At 43.5% G+C, this 17,439-nt stretch overlaps 1 protein-coding gene across 1 annotated transcript; it reads right to left on the bottom strand.

Annotated features, from left to right (window-relative positions):
* Positions 1 to 9,652: 9,652 nt before the first annotated feature.
* LOC306927029 (serine/threonine-protein kinase SMG1-like) lies at positions 9,653 to 15,415 on the bottom strand. The gene is made up of 10 exons (XM_079506609.1): positions 15,052 to 15,415; positions 14,787 to 14,912; positions 14,456 to 14,632; positions 12,064 to 12,177; positions 11,834 to 11,888; positions 11,425 to 11,554; positions 11,012 to 11,111; positions 10,870 to 10,930; positions 10,520 to 10,615; positions 9,653 to 10,362 (listed from the first exon to the last, which is right to left on the bottom strand). The coding sequence occupies exons 2-4, from the start codon at positions 14,909 to 14,911 to the stop codon at positions 12,090 to 12,092; spliced, it is 390 nt and encodes a 129-aa protein (XP_079362735.1). The 5' UTR covers position 14,912; positions 15,052 to 15,415; the 3' UTR covers positions 9,653 to 10,362; positions 10,520 to 10,615; positions 10,870 to 10,930; positions 11,012 to 11,111; positions 11,425 to 11,554; positions 11,834 to 11,888; positions 12,064 to 12,089.
* Between the last annotated feature and the right edge of the window lie 2,024 nt (positions 15,416 to 17,439).

Raw genomic sequence — 17,439 nt, 5'->3', positions numbered from 1 at the left:
AGCAGCAAGTGCTAATTTCCACAAGTTGTGCAGACATGCTGGAGGCAACACACAGTGGTGTGATAAAGGAAGTCATTGATAGAATGAAGACAAGGAAAAGGTCTAAAGTGTCAGATAGTTTAAAATCATTTGCCATGACTCTGCACTTTTATTCTCCAATGGCTTATGAATATGTACGTCGCTGTTTTGATGATGCTTTGCCTTGCCCGGACACTATCCGGACCTGGTACACCAACATTTCTGCAGATCCAGGTTTTACAACACCTGCATTTAATGCTCTCGAGGAAAGGAAGGAAAGTAAACAAGAGGGTAAAGACACCTTATGTGCTCTCATGATGGATGAAATAGCCATTTAAAAGCATGTGGAATATGCAACTGGGAAATTCCATGGATATGTGGACCATGGCTCTGGCGTAGTCGATGACAGCTTACCACCAGCTAAAGATGCCTTGGTTCTCATGGTTGTTGCCATCGACAATTCCTGGAAAATTCCAGTTGCATACTTCCTTGTCGATGGATTGTCTGGTGTAGAGCGTGCCAACATCGTCACAGAATGCCTTCTGAGACTCCGTACCATTGGAGTTCATACAGTATCCTTGACGTGCGATGGCCCATCATGCCATTTTGCCATGTTGAGAGCCCTTGGTGCAGACTTAAATGTCCATAACATGAGACCCTCATTCATTCATCCTGCAGATAAAAACAAACAAAGGATGAAGAGAAACAACAAGTACATGTTGTTTTGGATGTGTGTCACATGCTAAAGCTGCTAAGGAATGCACTGGCAGACATGGGTGAATTTCAAAGCCCAACAGGCAAAAATAAAATGGCAATACATTGTAGACTTAGTTAAAATTCAAGATGAGGAAGGGCTGTTTCTTGCAAACAAACTGAAGAAGGCGCACCTACAGTGGGATAGACAGAAAATTAAGGTTAAACTTGCAGCTCAGGTTTTCAGCAGTAGTGTAGCTGCCACTCTAGAGTGCTGCAGGCAACTCAATGACCCAGTTCAACCACAGTTTAGTGGATGTGAGGCAACTGTGGACTTCTTGAGAACCATTGATGCCGCTTTTGATGTTCTCAACAGCAGGAACCCCCTGGGAAAGGGAAACAAAGCACCAATGAGAACAGCCAACAAAGAGCGTGCAGTAGAAATCCTGCTAAAAGCAGAGAAAACACTTTTTGAACTCAAGGATGACAAAGGCAAAGAGTTGCATTCTGGGAAGAGAAAAACTTGTGTAATTGGCTTCATAGCCAGTTCCAGAAGTGTAAGAAGTATCTTCCAAGAGCTTGTGGAGAAGCCCAATTCCCAATGCAAGTACCTCCTCACATATAAGCTTAGTCAAGATCACCTTGAGCTATTCTTTTCTGCGATCAGAGCACGTGGTGGATTTAACAACAATCCAACTGCAAGACAGTTCACTGCTGCATACAAACGTCTTCTGGTTAAGCATCAGGTGAAAACACACACAGGTAATTGTCTCGTCCTAGACAATACCATGGTCTTGGAAGTGACATCTGCGTCAGCTAACACCGCACGTAGGTTTGACCTGAACCCTGTTGAGCCTGACCCGTTTGACCACAATTACATTCCAAATGCTGATTCTGTCTCAGAGTTCAAGCGGGAGGCAATCGGCTACATGGCTGGCTTTGTGGTAAAGCAGATAAAGGAAAAACATAACTGTATGACTTGCAGAGATGCTCTGACATCTGATACCACTGAACTAGTGGAATAGTAGCTGTGTGCCTAGAATCAGAGCGTTGTTTTCAAAGGATTTTGGCTATTAACTCTGGAAAGCTCCCAAAAGGAAAAGGTATAACATCACAGGTTGTCCAAGAAGTACTGAAACGGAGTGCTGAACGCAGTGCTGATGAGACCTGGTTCCCGGAGCTGAACGATCACATGTTCGAAACAACCATTGAAGACAACCATGTACATAGCTTGGTGAGAATGGCAGCGTCTATCTATTGCAAAATTAAGACGCACCATTTGGCAAGACGGGAAACAGAAAAGATCCAAAAAGCACCCGTTAGACATAAACTCACCAAATTGATTCATCAACTTCACCAGTAGCTACAGTACATGTTTGTTCAAGGATTGTTCAACAGGATTGTTCAAGTAGAAAAGTAATTATTTGTGTTTTCTAAGTTTGATTTGTTGTGTATTGCCTATTGTACATATGTGGTGGTTGACAGTGGCGTACGCGGCAGACAGATCAACAAAGACGGCGCAGACAGATCAACAAAGACGGCACCTGTTACCAGTCCTTTCTGAAACCCATCTTCAATGTGCTGAGTGAGGTTCAGAAGTTGGCTTGTTGTGGATTTGCCAGGTCGGAATCCAGCTTGTTGGGGGATGATGGCTGGTTCAGCAATTGGGGCCAACCTGTTGAGGATCAGGCGCTCAAACTACTTATACGGGTGGCATAGCAGGGAGATCGGGCGGAAGCTCTTTGCATATGCTGGATCTTTACCCGGTTTGAGGAGAGCAATGATTCTGGTTTTTCTCCAGATCTTTGGGATGTTTCTTGTCAGCATGCAGTTGTTCATCAGCTCGAGGATCCATTTTTGTGTCAGAGGTTTAAAGTGTTTGATCTCTTCAGGGAAGATGTTATCCAGGCCAATGGCTTTACCAGTCTTAAGGGCATTGATGCTGATATTGAGCTCTTCAATGGAGAACGGCTCAGTCAGTCCGGTGGTTTGGGAGTGCTGGAGTCTGTCTACCTTTGGTCTTGGCTGTTTGGTGGTGGATTTCCCATTGAGCAGCAGCTGATATGCAACTTGGTTGGCAGTGGTGGTGTATTGTTGCTGTGTTGGAGTTGACGGGTCGTTGCTGATTTTTCGGATTAGGCTCCATGCCTTTTTGCTGTTTTTCGCCATATCAGTTGTCTCCAGTAGATTTTGCCATTTCCGTTGGCGACATTCTGATAGGGAGGTCATGAGGCTCTCACCTACTTCGATGGTGCTTTCTGCAAAGGGGTCAGATTCATAGAGCTGTTGGTATTGCTCATATAGTTCGCTGCTTTGAGCATCGAGTCCAGGTATATATTGAGTGCGGCAGCCTCTTGGGATGTTCTTCCGGGCTGCCTGGTGCACAAACTTAGTGAAGTTGTCATAGTTCTTGGGGTCCGCTGGGAGATGGGCAATCTTTGCCGTTACATTTGCAATGAGACAGTGTTTATTGTAAAGCTTGGAGCAATCTTAACGGTGCACAAGTCTTCAATGAACATGAGTCTGTCTAATGCCAAATAGCCTACAATACATCTGCATTCCCGCCCGGCCGACGTTACATTTGCGATGAGACCGTGTTTATTGTAAAGCTTGGAGCAATCTTAACGGTGCACAAGTCTTCAATGAACATGAGTCTGCCTAATATAAGACAACTGCATTCCCGCCCGGCTGACGTTACCGGTACATTTGTGGTGCGATAGTGTTTATTGTAAAACTCATTCTAACATCTAAATGTATTAGATTATCTGAGACAACTACAGTATAAATACACCTGCGAGCTGTCACTTACCTGTTCCTACTACTACGTGTTCTTGAACAATACCCCCCCATCCACCCCCTTCCTACTCTTTTCTCCATCTCTTCCAGGAACCCGGGGTAGTGTCAGAGCAGAGACGACCGCTCTGAGTGAGCATAGTCGGCGTATGCTCCTGAGACTACTCCCTCACCCCGAGTCTCACCCTACCTGGGTTCCCCATCCAATACGCATCCATCCCTTTTTGTTCAATAAAAACTGTTAAAGCAAAAATAGCCAATCTAGAATCTCCTAAACAGATCACACACACACACACACACACACACACACACACACACACACACACACACACACACACACACACACACACACACACACACACACACACACACACACACACACACACGCCTTTGGATTGTTGCTGTCATCCCACTAGTGACACAGTTGAGCCGATGCTCCTGGACACTACTGGTGTAATTGACAGGCACACACACACACACACACACACACTGCTTATGGCAGTCCATCGTTGTCGATGATGACTTCATATCTCCTGGGGGTAGGGGGTGGGGGGTTTCAGCGCTTGTTGCGCTCATGCGCCCTCATGTGGCTGTTTAGACCAATTCTTGATTGACAGGCTTTTTGGATACGTTTTTTGGAAATATTGTAATATTTTGATCTATAAGTGTCACACTTGCCTAGTGTGGGTAGTGTGAAACCCAGGAAAATATGTAGAAATTATGTAGAAAAACGTACAGAGAGTCCTTGATGCAGAGATGCTGTTCGTATTTATTCACACATAAAAAAACAAAGGTATTTACAGCTGTACTGGACAGGTGGCCCTAGCTCCTTCCACCTCCACAGTCCTACCATGACTGCCAGGCAGTGGGAGGCCTCCCTACATATAAAGGCTAAGCCCCTCCCACCGGAACATACCACCCTGAATTGATTCCACAATTAAACCAGTACTTCATAATGTCCAGGGACAACACATATTATTCATCACATATTATACATAACTTATTATTCAATCATTTAACCATATACAAACAATTTAAGATAATTAGAGTTCTCTCTATATACTCTCTAAACAAAACACGGTTGGCATGATGACCCCTACACCCAAACACAGTTGGTAGGTGCTCCCTACCATGGAGCTACCAATCAGTCATCAATCAATATACATAGTCAAAATAACAAATATCACTCTGCAATCATAAATAATAATTAACATGTTAACCAGTCAGTCTCAGGCTGCGTACACACCTACAGAACAAATGTTTGGTCCGTGTGCGATGCCTGATTGCTATTTGATTGCTGCTCCAATTCATTTTCAACGGGAGTCACGTCGTTTGATCGGACAAACCTGTCCGATGTGGGGGCGGAGGGCACAACAAACACATCGGACACCTTGTAGTCAAAACAGCCAACGAACAGGGTGGGACTTCAGATCGGACAGAAGGGTGAGTTTTAACCACCAACCAATAGGAGAGAACTTCCGTTCTTGACAGCACTGGGCGGGATTTAGGCTGTAGTCTTCTGAGTTACGTGACACAGACTATTCTTTTGGCTACGGCTGTCAATAAAGTTTGATTGATATATTCTTGTGATCTGTTTGTTTGTATATGTTTTCTGTATCCTGATGATTGCTGTGCACAAGACAACATTTCCGAAAGGACAAATAAAGTATATATCAGATAGATACTATATTACATTTTATTTTTAACTTATCTCTTCAACAACAGCGGGTCCCTAAGTTATGGAAACAGTCCACAATTGTCCCAGTTGCCAAAATTAGAACCCCAAAGTCATTAAATGACTTCAGGCCTGTTGCCTTGACTTCATTAGTAATGAAATGTTTGGAAAAGCTAGTCAAAGATAGCATCCTAAAGCAGGTGGAGAAATCTCTAGATCCCCTGCAGTTTGCATACAGGTCTGGAAGAGGTGTAGATGATGCCACTATCACCCTACTGCATTTCTTGTACCGCCACCTTGAGGGGAAAAAAACACAGGCCAGACTGTTGTTTGTCGATTTTTCCTCTGCCTTTAACACGATCCAGCCACATCTTCTAGCCCAGAAGCTAATCAGTTATTTTAAACTGGATCTTAACCTTGTTGGCTGGATCATAGACTTCTTAACTGTTAGGTCTCAGTGCGTGAGGGTAAATGAGGTCCTGTCTTCTCTGTTGCTCTCCTCCACTGGTTCTCCCCAAGGCTGTTGTCTCTCCTCACTACTGTATATTCTGTATACCAACGACTGTTGTAGCAATCACCCTAACAGGTATATTGTCAAATTTGCTGATGACTCTGTGATTGTTAGCCTTCTTGAAGACAATGAGGTACAGCATGGGCCAGTTGTCAATGACTTCATATCGTGGTGTGACAAGTCATTCTTACAGTTAAATGTGACCAAAACAAAAGACATGATCATCAGCTTTAGAAGGACTCCTCCCAGTCCTGCTCCTACACTCATTAAGGGCACAGAAATTGAAATTGTAGAGAGCTATAAATATTTGGGTGTCGTTCTTGACAACAAACTCTCCTTTGACTCTCATGTTGCCTCTACATCAAAAAAAGTCCAGCAGCGTCTTTTTTTTCTGAGGAAAATGCGTTCTTTTAATGTCTCGTCTGTGATGATGACTCTTTTCTATAGAAGTTTTATTGAATCTGTTCTCATGTTTTGTATGGTTGCCTGGTACGGTAATCTGACCCTGGCAAACAAGAACAGGCTCAGGAGCCTCGTCAAAGTGGCCAGTAAGATTTCTGGGAGAACCCAAGCCCAACTCATAGAACTGTACAAGAGGCAGATGCTTAAAAGAGCCTCCTCCCTCCTGGAGGTATCGGATCACCCACTTCGGTCTGAGTTTGAACTGTTGCCCTCAGGTCGTCGGCTGAGGGTGCCCACTACAAAGACTAATCGGTTCAAACTATCCTTTGTCCCGGCTGCTATTCAACTGCTGAACAGCAGATAGCACTTTATTCTTGCCTCTTTGCACATACTGCCCACTAATGCACTTTTGCTGACTTTGCTACTTTGAATGTCATGAATTCTCTGTCTCTAGTGCCCTGTTCTTAGATCTCAGTCTTGTATTGAATGTTGTTGTTGTGTGTATTTTTTACTATGATCTGGCTGCAAACCAATTTCCCGCAAGGGACAATAAAGCTAACCTTGAACCTTGAACCTTGAACCTACTACTGTATATACGTATATAGTAGTAATATAGTACTATATTATAATAGATAGATAGATTCTATCTAGATAGATTCTATCTATCTATTATAATAACCTACCGACTAGAGAGAGCCGTAGTCTACTAGCCTATACGTGGCGCCCGGCCCGTGCGTAACTTGGAGAGTCCAAGTTACGTCTCCAGTGAGTGAGTCCAGTCTGGTACGAAGTTCTATAGATCTAGTTTAGAATTGACACGTGTGGTAGTGATTGTCATTGTCAATCAATACCCGATTCGTCAATTCTAGTTGACAAGTCTGGTACTGATGAGGTAGTCCCTATAAATATCACCTTGTAGTAGGCCTACAAGGGAAAAGAGAGCAGACATGGCACCAAAGAAGAGGCTCTGCAGTGCGCGCATGACAGACGAAAAATTAATACTTGCCGTTGCACAGTATCCTGTCCTATATAATAAATCCCATCCCTTTTACCACGTAGCTGCCAGGCGAAACCAGGCGTTGCGTGCGGTTAGCCAGGAGACAGGCCTGGATGGTAAGTTGGATAGGCCTATTGCCTAACGTATAGTAAGGGCATTTCATCAGGTATTTATCTGGGAAGAAATGTCTTCACCAATGTGTTTCTAAAGGTGTCTAGGAGTTGAATTTCAAACTTTTAGTACATTTTATAATGTAGGCTACTCTGCCTTGCAGAGTCCATAGGCATTTTGGACTTAACATCATGTCCCGTGTTTTCGAAATCATACTAAAAGTTTGAAATTCAACTCCTATTCAACTAGATGAAGTTGTTTAACAGGATAGGTGGGCACAAAGAGTGGGTAGGCTCTGTGTTAAATAGGCTATTTGTTTCATGAATGTATTAATAATTACGAAAGTGTTGAAGTGAAGTAGCCTATACATGATTTAACATGCTTAAACAACATTCGACAATAAGGTATAATATTTCTAACATTGTGCTACATGCCATCCGATTGATATTCTTAACATGGAGCCAACTTTTTTGTCATACACTATAGGCTACTTCACTATCATTATTTATTGTCATTGTTGCAAAGTCAATGAGTAGGCCTAAAGAAAGTCTTAAACCGTTTCATTTGTCCCTATCATGATCTACATTATAAGCTTGATAGGACATTTGGCTGTTTCAATGCCGATGCTGCATATGTTATCACCGTATACACGCTCCTACATTATAGCCTACGGTACTTGGACAAAATGTAAATCATTAGGCCTATAGGCTTCAGTATTTTGTTAGGTGCACTTTTAGGCCTACATAGCCTCTTCCACAAATGTACAAGAGTCGCAAATAATATATTCAGAAATAGCTACACCAGGCTTTTCAAAGCGCGCGCGCGTATGCGTGCGACTTTTACTGTGCGCATACATCACCATTTGGAAAATATCCAATTGAGATCAATGATACCAGGCGCCTGCGTTGCACGCACATTATCTGGTGTGTGCCCGTCTAGTAACGGTCGAGCTACACCGAGCGCGTTTGTGCGTAAATCGCGCACACGCGAGCCCCACATTATCATACGCGCACTTTAAAATGGGACTGGAACTAAAAGCCTGGTGTAGCTCGGCCGTCAGCCATATAATCAACTTTTAATGTATTTCGGGGGGCGGCCTTCTTGTCTTTTTCATTTGTTGCAACAGGAACGTGGTTACGGCATGAATGATGCTAGCCCCATATGTGCCCTCTTCCTACGCTCATTCTGTAAGAGCTACAGAATGAGCGTAGGGAGAGGGCACATATGGGGCTAGAATGATGCAGGCCCTACCACTAAACAGGACAAATGGGCAAGTTGTCACTGGTCACACACATTGCCACACATTTCACCAAAACCTGTAGGCCTACATCCAATATTTTTTCCCATAAACAATACCTTGAAGGATAAATGTAGGTATGACAATGATGTAGGTAGGCTATGTCCACATCATGTATAGCCTACTTTACATTAGTTAGGGTCATTTCCCTAATATATAGGCCTATTTCTTTTTCATGTAGCCTACATTTAAGACAACATAGCCTATTTAACATTGAGGTGCCCACTCTTCTTGTATGCGATACAGAGTAGCATACTTTGAATATACACTACTCAACTACTCACTATCAACAGTATATAGGCCTACTAGACTTTATCATGTAAATATGAAGGGGAGATGCTTGTTGGAGGGACCAGACATAAACAGACCCCTGCAATGTATAGCATTGGCCAGGTATTTAAATAGGACAGAATACAAACTGTTGATTGATTCAGTCTTTAATGTTTGGATAGGTCTACATATCTATCAAGCCCTTTACATTTGTGTTACACTTCATGTACGTTTTGTGTCATCCATACACAGAAGGCAGGTGTGCTGATAGGTGGGGGGGCCCTCCGGAGTCAATTTATGAGGGAAAGGAAAAGAAGGAGAAACCCCAAAAGTGGCAGTGGGGGGGACACATTAAAATACAAGTGGCCACTGTATGAAATCATGTTGTTTTTGGAGCCCCATGTTATGGAGAGAGACACTACCTCCAACTACCCAACTGGTAAGATAAATATTAGTCATGACTGTTTACAAAAGGTAGAACACAACAGGTCAATTAAAAAGGCTCAACAATAAATATTTCAACCTTAATAGACAACAGTCAGCAGCACCCTGCCAACCAGGACCTATTCCCCGATGCAGGTAAGAATGTATCACTCATGACTGTTTCCAAATTCAACACAATAAGTACACAATAAATATTTTCGAATCTTTCACAGAGGACATTCAGCATCAGCATCGCAGCCACTATTCCTTGGCGGCTGACACAGACAGTGGTAAGATGCATATTACTCTTGAGTGTTAACAGATGCAACACTTAACACATTTTTTTTTTTAACCTTTTTCTTTTTGTAAATTATATTTGGGAATAGAACAGATCAAAGCATGTCACTTTACAGTGTTTTTGCTTTTCTATTCTGTCTACATGCTTGCATTGTTATGCAGTCTGTGTGGAAGTCACTCTGGTCCATTATCTTTCCTTGCACATACAATAGAATAGCTGCATGTTTTCCAATGTTTCAAACTTTTTTTTCTGTGTGCAAAAACATGCACACCAAATACATTGCAACATACACAAAGGTGAACAAAACATACTCTACACATTTACCAAATCACCATATGAGGGTGTGATTTTGACAGAAGGCATTTCTATCAAAATGATCATGCTCTATGTTCATGCAAAGGTGCAGGTTTGTCCATGTGTTCAAATATAATGTCCTTGTATTAGCCAAAACACTGTTTACTTTATATCCATAAGAATGTCTCCCTTAAACCTGCTATGTCCACATGCTTCACACAGATTTCATGTCTTTGCTAAATAGTTACTGTATCGATTTAAAATCAATGAATCGTATCATATCGCCATAATGAACCAATATCATCCATGTATCGTATCGTATCGTCAACCATGTGTCATGATACATATCACATCACTGTTAAAATGTATCGTTACACCCCTACTCTAGATAATTCTATAGCATGATTCTGATATATAAGCATCTGTAGACTTAATAGGCCTGATTTTACCTATGTATGTTGACATTTCAGAAAATGTGATGGCTAGACCATGCTTATCTTTTGAATCTAGAAATATCCTAACCCCTTTCTTTCCCATTTCTTAATAGCCGCAAGTCTCCACCAGTCTGGCCAGTTGTTTCCTGGTGAAAGAGGTAATATGTTAATCATAACTGTTTACAAACAACACCAATCCAAACCATACAGCTGTACACAATATATGTTTGAAGTTGAACCTTACTTCATAGAAAGAAGCCATATTAAGGGTAAAGACACTTAAAATGAATGTACAAACCTTACTTTAGACAAATCAGCAGCATACAATTTCAGAGCCCACTCGTGGAGCTGCCGTAGCCGAGGAGTCTGACAGATGGCAGATGGAGTTCCTGAATCCAACTGGTAACATATTGTGATGAGTCAAAATTACAATTTGCTAGAGGTTTAGGTTGGGTAGTAACATATTCATGACCCAACTCCAAACATTAGTGACATATCTTAAAGAGTTGCTCTGTTGCAACAGAATCCAGAATAATCTCCCCATTACAGAAAGAGGTCTCCAATGCAGACTTGTCACACAAGCAAACACCAAAATGAATGCAGCAATGTATCCAAAAAGATGTGCTTTAGGGTTTACAAAAGTATACTTGTACCTACTAGTGCCCAGTCAGTCTCTGCTGTCAGCGCCAGCCAGGGAGCCTGGTCAACAGCCTGCTGAAAGTGTTAAGATGTTCAGACTAGTCATTGACATTAAAAAAAAAACAAGCTCAATATCATATTGTGATTAAACTTTACTTCATAGCAGCAAGTCAAAGAAAACGCTCCAGACGAGCGTCAGGGTCCCAGTCAGCTGGGCACAGCAGATCACCATCTGGGTACATGCTGACCCCAGCTGCTGAAATTGGTAAGACATTCAGACAAGTTACTGTATTAGTACAAATCCGATCCAAGAACATTGCAAGGTCAATATATGAATAACCATATTTCACAACAGCCTGTCAGAGCAACCTCACAGTCACCAGTGGCGTGAGAACAAGAGGGGGGGTTAGAGGGAGAGGGGCAGCATCCACTCACCCGCCTGGGCATCAGAGTCCAGAATATGATGGCAGCCCATCAGATTATGGAAATGGTAAGCTATTTAGACAACTCATTGACATTTACAAATCAAAAACAATGTAGGCTCTATATGATAGAATATTAAATCTTACTTCATAGCGGCCTGTCACAGTAGAGGCGCAGCAGCGGTGCCGACCCCGGACTGGCTGCTGTCGTTGGATCTGCCAACCCCACCACCACCACCACCTGGATCTATCACTGGTCACCCTTTGCGGTCCTCAGCTGCAGAAAGTGGTAAGACATTCACACAAGTCATTAGTACAAATCACATCCAAGAACAGTGCAAGGTCAATATATGAATAACTATATTTCACAGCAGCGGCTACAAGAGGGGGAGTTAGAGGGAGAGGGCAAGCATCCACTCGCCAGAGAACGCCACCGCTCTGTGTGGTTGAGATGCCTGGGCCATCAGATTCTGGAAATGGTAAGCTATTTAGACAACTCATTGACATTTACAAATTAAACACAACAATTCAAGCTCTAATAGATGATAACTCTTACTTCCTAGCGGCCAGTCAGACCAGAAACTGGAACCCAGCTGTCAGGAGCCATCAGGCTAGAGTTGAAAGTGGTAAGACATTCAGACAAGTCATTCACATGTACAAAGCCTAGACAAAAACATCTGAAACCCAATGTAATAATATATGATTTAAACTTGGCGTGACTGTCAGTATAGTCACATTTGACTACTATACAAATCAATTTCAGTACAATGTAATAAATGGTCGAACCTTTGTTGAATAGGATCCAGTCAGCGTCAGCAGCAGCAGCAGACAGCCTCTAGGCAGCAGGGTGGTGGGAACGAAGAGGAGCCCACCGTCTTCGAGAGAAGCCTTCTGCACAACCTGCAGGAGATGAGACGAGACTCCTCAAGAGACCAAAGGGAAGTGTCCGACGATGTCCACCATTTTATGCACTTTCTGGGCAATCGGATGAACAAACTCAATGACAGGAAGAAGGCCAAACTTCAGCTGGCCATACTGAATTCACTGCTGGATCTAGAACGCAGTGACAGCGACTGAACTTCTACCTGCCATTTAAAGGACAACTTTAGTTTCTTTCAACCAAGGTTCATGTTTTAGGTTGTTATTAGAGAAAGTAAAAGATGAGTGTAAATTGTTTCATTTGCTGCTTTCTTTCATTTTTGACTGGGGCATTCGAACATGGGGCTAAATGTGTATTCTTTTTTTTACACTTTTATAGTGATATATTTTATTATTTACTATAGTCCTCTAGACCCCAGGAAATTACATCTGGCCTCACAGGCTCTACTGAATGTGAAGTGGGGTACTATAGGGGGCTGCCATACTGTGTTGTGTTTGGCTCTACATGTCAGTTTGTCACCCCCTTCACATTCAGTAGATCCTGTGATCTTTTGTGGCCAGATGTAATTTCCTGGGGTCTAGTAGGACTATACAAAAATAAATTGCACTAAAATTGTGTAAAAAAGATACATATTTAGCCCCATGTTCGAATGCCCCTGCCTCCGTCAAAAATCCCTAAAATGAAAGAAAATCATCATCTTTTACTTTCTCTAACAACCTAAAACATGAACCTTGGTTGAGAAAAACGAAAGTTGTCTTTATTCAGACCGCAGCCATCTTGCCAGCAAGGTGCTACTTCCCATAGACAGCCCATTCATCCAAACGGAAAAGTCTTATCTAATTATATTAAACTACGTCAAACTCACCAACATTGCAGCTGTAGGGAAAGCTTGAATTATCCTCTTTCAATCTGTAAACACTTTACAGATTGATAGAGGATAATTCAAGCTTTCCCTACAGCTGCAATGTTGGCGAGTTTGACGTAGTTTAATATAATTATTAGACAGGACTTTTCTGTTTGGACGAATGGGCTGTCTATGGGAAGTAGCACCTTGCTGGCAAATATTGCAGATAAAAAGGTGAAGACACTAGGTTGGCGGAGGGTGTGTCGAGCCCAGGCTCACATTAGATAATTGACAGGGGTAAAAATGGGTTACAAAATCGCGGGATCAAAATTATTAAAAAAAACAAGTGAAGACAAATTGTGAATGGCCAGAATGAGATGATTTATGATGAGAAAAGCGTCACTTCACACGAGTGACTTTCTTTTTATTTATTATGAAATGTTGCCCATCCCTGCTGTATATTGTTTTTTTTGTATGTTGCCCTGGGCCCCCAAGTTTATTTCAACGTTATGTAATCTTTGTTTATTTGTATTTGGCCACACCTTTGTTAACTGTAAACCTTCAAAGTTAAGGTTCACCAAAATAAATATTGAACCGCAGAATGCTTTGTGTCTTTATTACGCCTATAAATGTGCTCATACTGTCACTGTTAGTTGATTAGATAAACTTTTAGCAAAAGGCTGATGCACACCTCAAGGCTATTGACAGGTGCGTAGGGCAATACATACTTAAAAGGGTATCTTTGAAAAACAAAGGGTCCCGCACACTGTCAGAACTTGCCAAAAATGTTGCTCTTTATTCAACGTTTCGGTCTATTCGACCTTCATCAGGACAGACAGACAGTCTGTCCTGATGAAGGTCGAATAGACCGAAACGTTGAATAAAGAGCAACATTTTTGGCAAGTTTTCTGACGGTGTGCGGGACCCTTTGTTTTTCAAAGATACCCTTTTAAGTTGATTAGATAAAGAATTCTTGAGTGTCAACTCCTGCAATGAACTCCATTGTGACCCAGATTTCTTCTGGGATGTGAATTTTTTTTGGTATGTTGGTATGTTAACGCACATGCACATTCACATTGTATTGCTTTGAGTAGATTGTACATTCCCAAACTACATTGTCCCTGGGTAGCTTTGCCATAGTTTTAAGCACGGCAAAGTACATTTAGTACCATCCCCAAGCTCAGCTTTCATGGTGTTATAGTCACGCTTTTAAATGCACAAATAACTAAATTCAGGCGGAGTAGGTGACAGGACACACTGCTGTAATTTTAGAATTCCAAATGTGTTGCATTTCTAGTTTTTCTTTGGGTTATACAGTCCACTGTAAATATAGCATTTTCTTTAGCTCTTGCTGATTTATACATCAAAACAAGCCTAATACGAGCGCCAAACCAGATCGATTGTTAATTTGCAAGGAGTGCACATATCAGAAGTACATTATCACTGTATCTCACCAAGGTCTATGGGACTGCTGATGTCCTGCAGCAGGCTGCATGGCCACCTGTGTGGCCTCCAAGCTGGAGAAGGCTGTCTGGTACTGGGAGATCCACTGGTCCAGGTCAGACAGCTTGCCCTGGATGGCCTCCTGCACCGTCCACTGGCGTGACTGCAGCTGGGTGTGGTCAGAGTACCTACACACATGTTCACATGTCTTTTTATTATCTCAGGAATATAATATATCTACAGTAGCTTATCTGAAGTGACTGGGGAGGGGGTATGCAACCACAGCAATATATCCAATCTTATACTAACAGAGCTACACAGGCAAGGACATTGTTTTCTGACCTTTGCTCTAGGGTGAGGATGAGATGGTCTGTTCCCCCGAGGAAGGCCGCCTCTGCAAGCAGCTTGGCCTGCATCTTCTCCGCTTGGCACAGCACTTCCTGCAGGGCCAGGTACTCCTCCACCATTCTGCAGAGATAGGTGGACATGAAGCAAAGACAGCAGATGTACAAGCTCACAGCAAAAGCTTTGTTTGCAAATCAATAACAGTGGGGAAACTGAGAATACATAATATAACATGTTAATAATGCTTTAACAGGGACGTTACCTGGGATGATGTGGGCTGACAGTTTGTGTTGCTGCACTAGCGTTTTCTTTAGTGTGTCCAGGGTGACAGCTCAGTTGGCTGTGGAAGAAGGAGGAATAGTGTGTAGCTCCTACATGTGTTAATTGCCCATGGTGATGTCGGCAGTGACTGAGTCAGCAGTGTGGAGACAGGTCCAATGTGCGTGTTTTGGAGCCTGGGGGTCGAGAGCATGTTCTGTTGTGGCTGTGCATATAAGGTAGGTGTTTCGACATCTGATGTATGGTGGAGAGAGCATGTCCTGGAGGTCCCTAGGGCAGTGGAGGGGGCATTTTGTACAGGACTGTAGCGACAGCAATGTGTCTTCTGTGGCTAAGGCTAGTGATGGAGAGTGTTGTACTGACAGTGTCCTGGTCACTGTTGCTCGGCTCTCGGTGGTGAGTTTACTGCATGGCCTCTCCTCATTGCTGCTAGCTTCTGACCGGCCCGGATTGAGATTTTGGTCAGGTGTTGTCGACCAAGACAACGTGTGGTCTATTTTGACACCCAGGATGTCAAGCTCATTTGTGGTGGTCAGACACTGTTAGGTGAAATGAGGGATGTCATGTGTAGATTCCCTTTCTGTCAGATACCTTTGTGTTAAGTGGGGAGACGGGTGCACATATACAGATAGCCATCACGCAGTCCTTAACAGCTGTGGGTCAGGATCCAGTCGCATAGAGTCCAATTATTGTAGGGGCCCAATGCTGCTGCAGCCTTCAGAACCGCGTTCCCAGCTGCTGTGCTGCTCCTGGGAAGTCAACATGCATCTGGTCCTCTGTTGAAGTGTTGGTTTGGGATCGCACTTTGTCTGGAACCTCCCCCTTGAGCTTTCCGCCATGGGTGACCCTACCAGGAGCAAAGCTCCAGGCGGCATAGCTCTCAGGTTCATTGGAACACACAAGCTTCTCCACCACATCAAGGTGATGACCCGAGGAGAAGACAAATTAAATGGAGAAGAAAATGGAACCTCCCCCTTGACCTTACCGCCATGGGTGACCCTAGCAGGAGCAAAGCTCCAGACGGCATCGCTCTCAGGTTCTTTGGAACTCACTATCTTCTCCTAAAAGAAAATTAAAAGATAAAATAAAAGAAGAAGAAAATGGAACCACCCCCTTTGGAACTCACAATCTACTCCGAAAAGAAAAGAAAAGAAGAAAATGGAACCTCCCCCTTGACCTTACCGCCATGGGTGACCCTAGCAGGAGCAAAGCTCCAGACGGCATCGCTCTCAGGTTCTTTGGAACTCACTTCTTCTCCTAACCAAAAGAAATAAAAAGAAACAAAGAAAAACATTAAAAACGGTCATGCTGCCACGGCACAGCACCGGCTGGTGAGTTGAAATACTCCCTGAAAGTATCTTGGCAGTGCTCCTCTCGACCAGCAAAGTGCCTCCTGATGACTGTTCCACCTGCAGCATGTGGAGGCCCCACTGGAGGCATGTGGGCTGGGTCCTGCTGGCCCCATTTGAGAAAGTTGTGGAGGACGGTGGTTGCTCTCACAACCTTCTCGGCGTGGTCAGGGTTGAGCTCGATGAGTCCGTGGTACACCCTGAACTTTGCCACCAACACACCAAAGGCGCTCTCCACAACATGCCGTGCACGGGACAGGCGGTAGTTGAAAATGCGGTGCGAGTCCGTGTGGAGTGACTGGCGCGTGAATGGCCGAAGCAGATTCCGGCCCAGAGGGAAAGCCTCATCTGCCACAAACACATACGGAAGAGGCCCGAGGTGCTCAGCGTTTTGGAGCGGTGCATCATCGGGAAGGTCCAGTGTTCCCCCCGCCAGAGCCCGCCCAAAGTGAGACACTGCAAGGACCCCACCGTCACTACCACCCCCATATGCGCCTATGTCCACCACACGGAACAGACCAAGCGCATCTACCACCGCCAGAAGGACAATTGAAAAGTGGCCTTTATAATTGTGGAAGAGGGCTCCAGACCTCGAGGGTGCCTTGATGGCAATGTGTTTGCCATCTATGGCACCCACACAATGAGGAAAGTTCCACCTCTCACCAAATACTTCGGCTACAGCTTTCCAATCATCCTTCCTCGGCACAGGCATGAACTCCTCCACCATGGAGTCCCAGATGGCAGCTGCCACAGTGGGCACAATGCCAGCCACAGTGGAGTGGCCAACACGGAAATTGTTGGCGATGGAGTGGTAGTCTTCACCAGTGACAACATATCTGAAAAATAGGTAGAGACAAAAATCACAATGTTAACACACAAGCTGAAATGACATGTTGCAAGTGTGGTTGATAATAGATTTATTAATCTTATACAACCTCAGCATCCTTATACTGGATGTGTCAACAGAATGGCATTGCTTTAATAGTGGTTCTGGATAAGAATGACATGGCTGAATGATTAAA

The sequence above is a fragment of the Electrona antarctica genome (genome assembly GCF_951216825.1).
Source record: "Electrona antarctica genome assembly, chromosome: 7".
Lineage (NCBI taxonomy): Eukaryota > Metazoa > Chordata > Actinopteri > Myctophiformes > Myctophidae > Electrona > Electrona antarctica.
The sequence above is the reverse complement of the archived record's forward strand: the minus strand, read 5'-3'. Positions and strand labels throughout refer to the sequence as shown.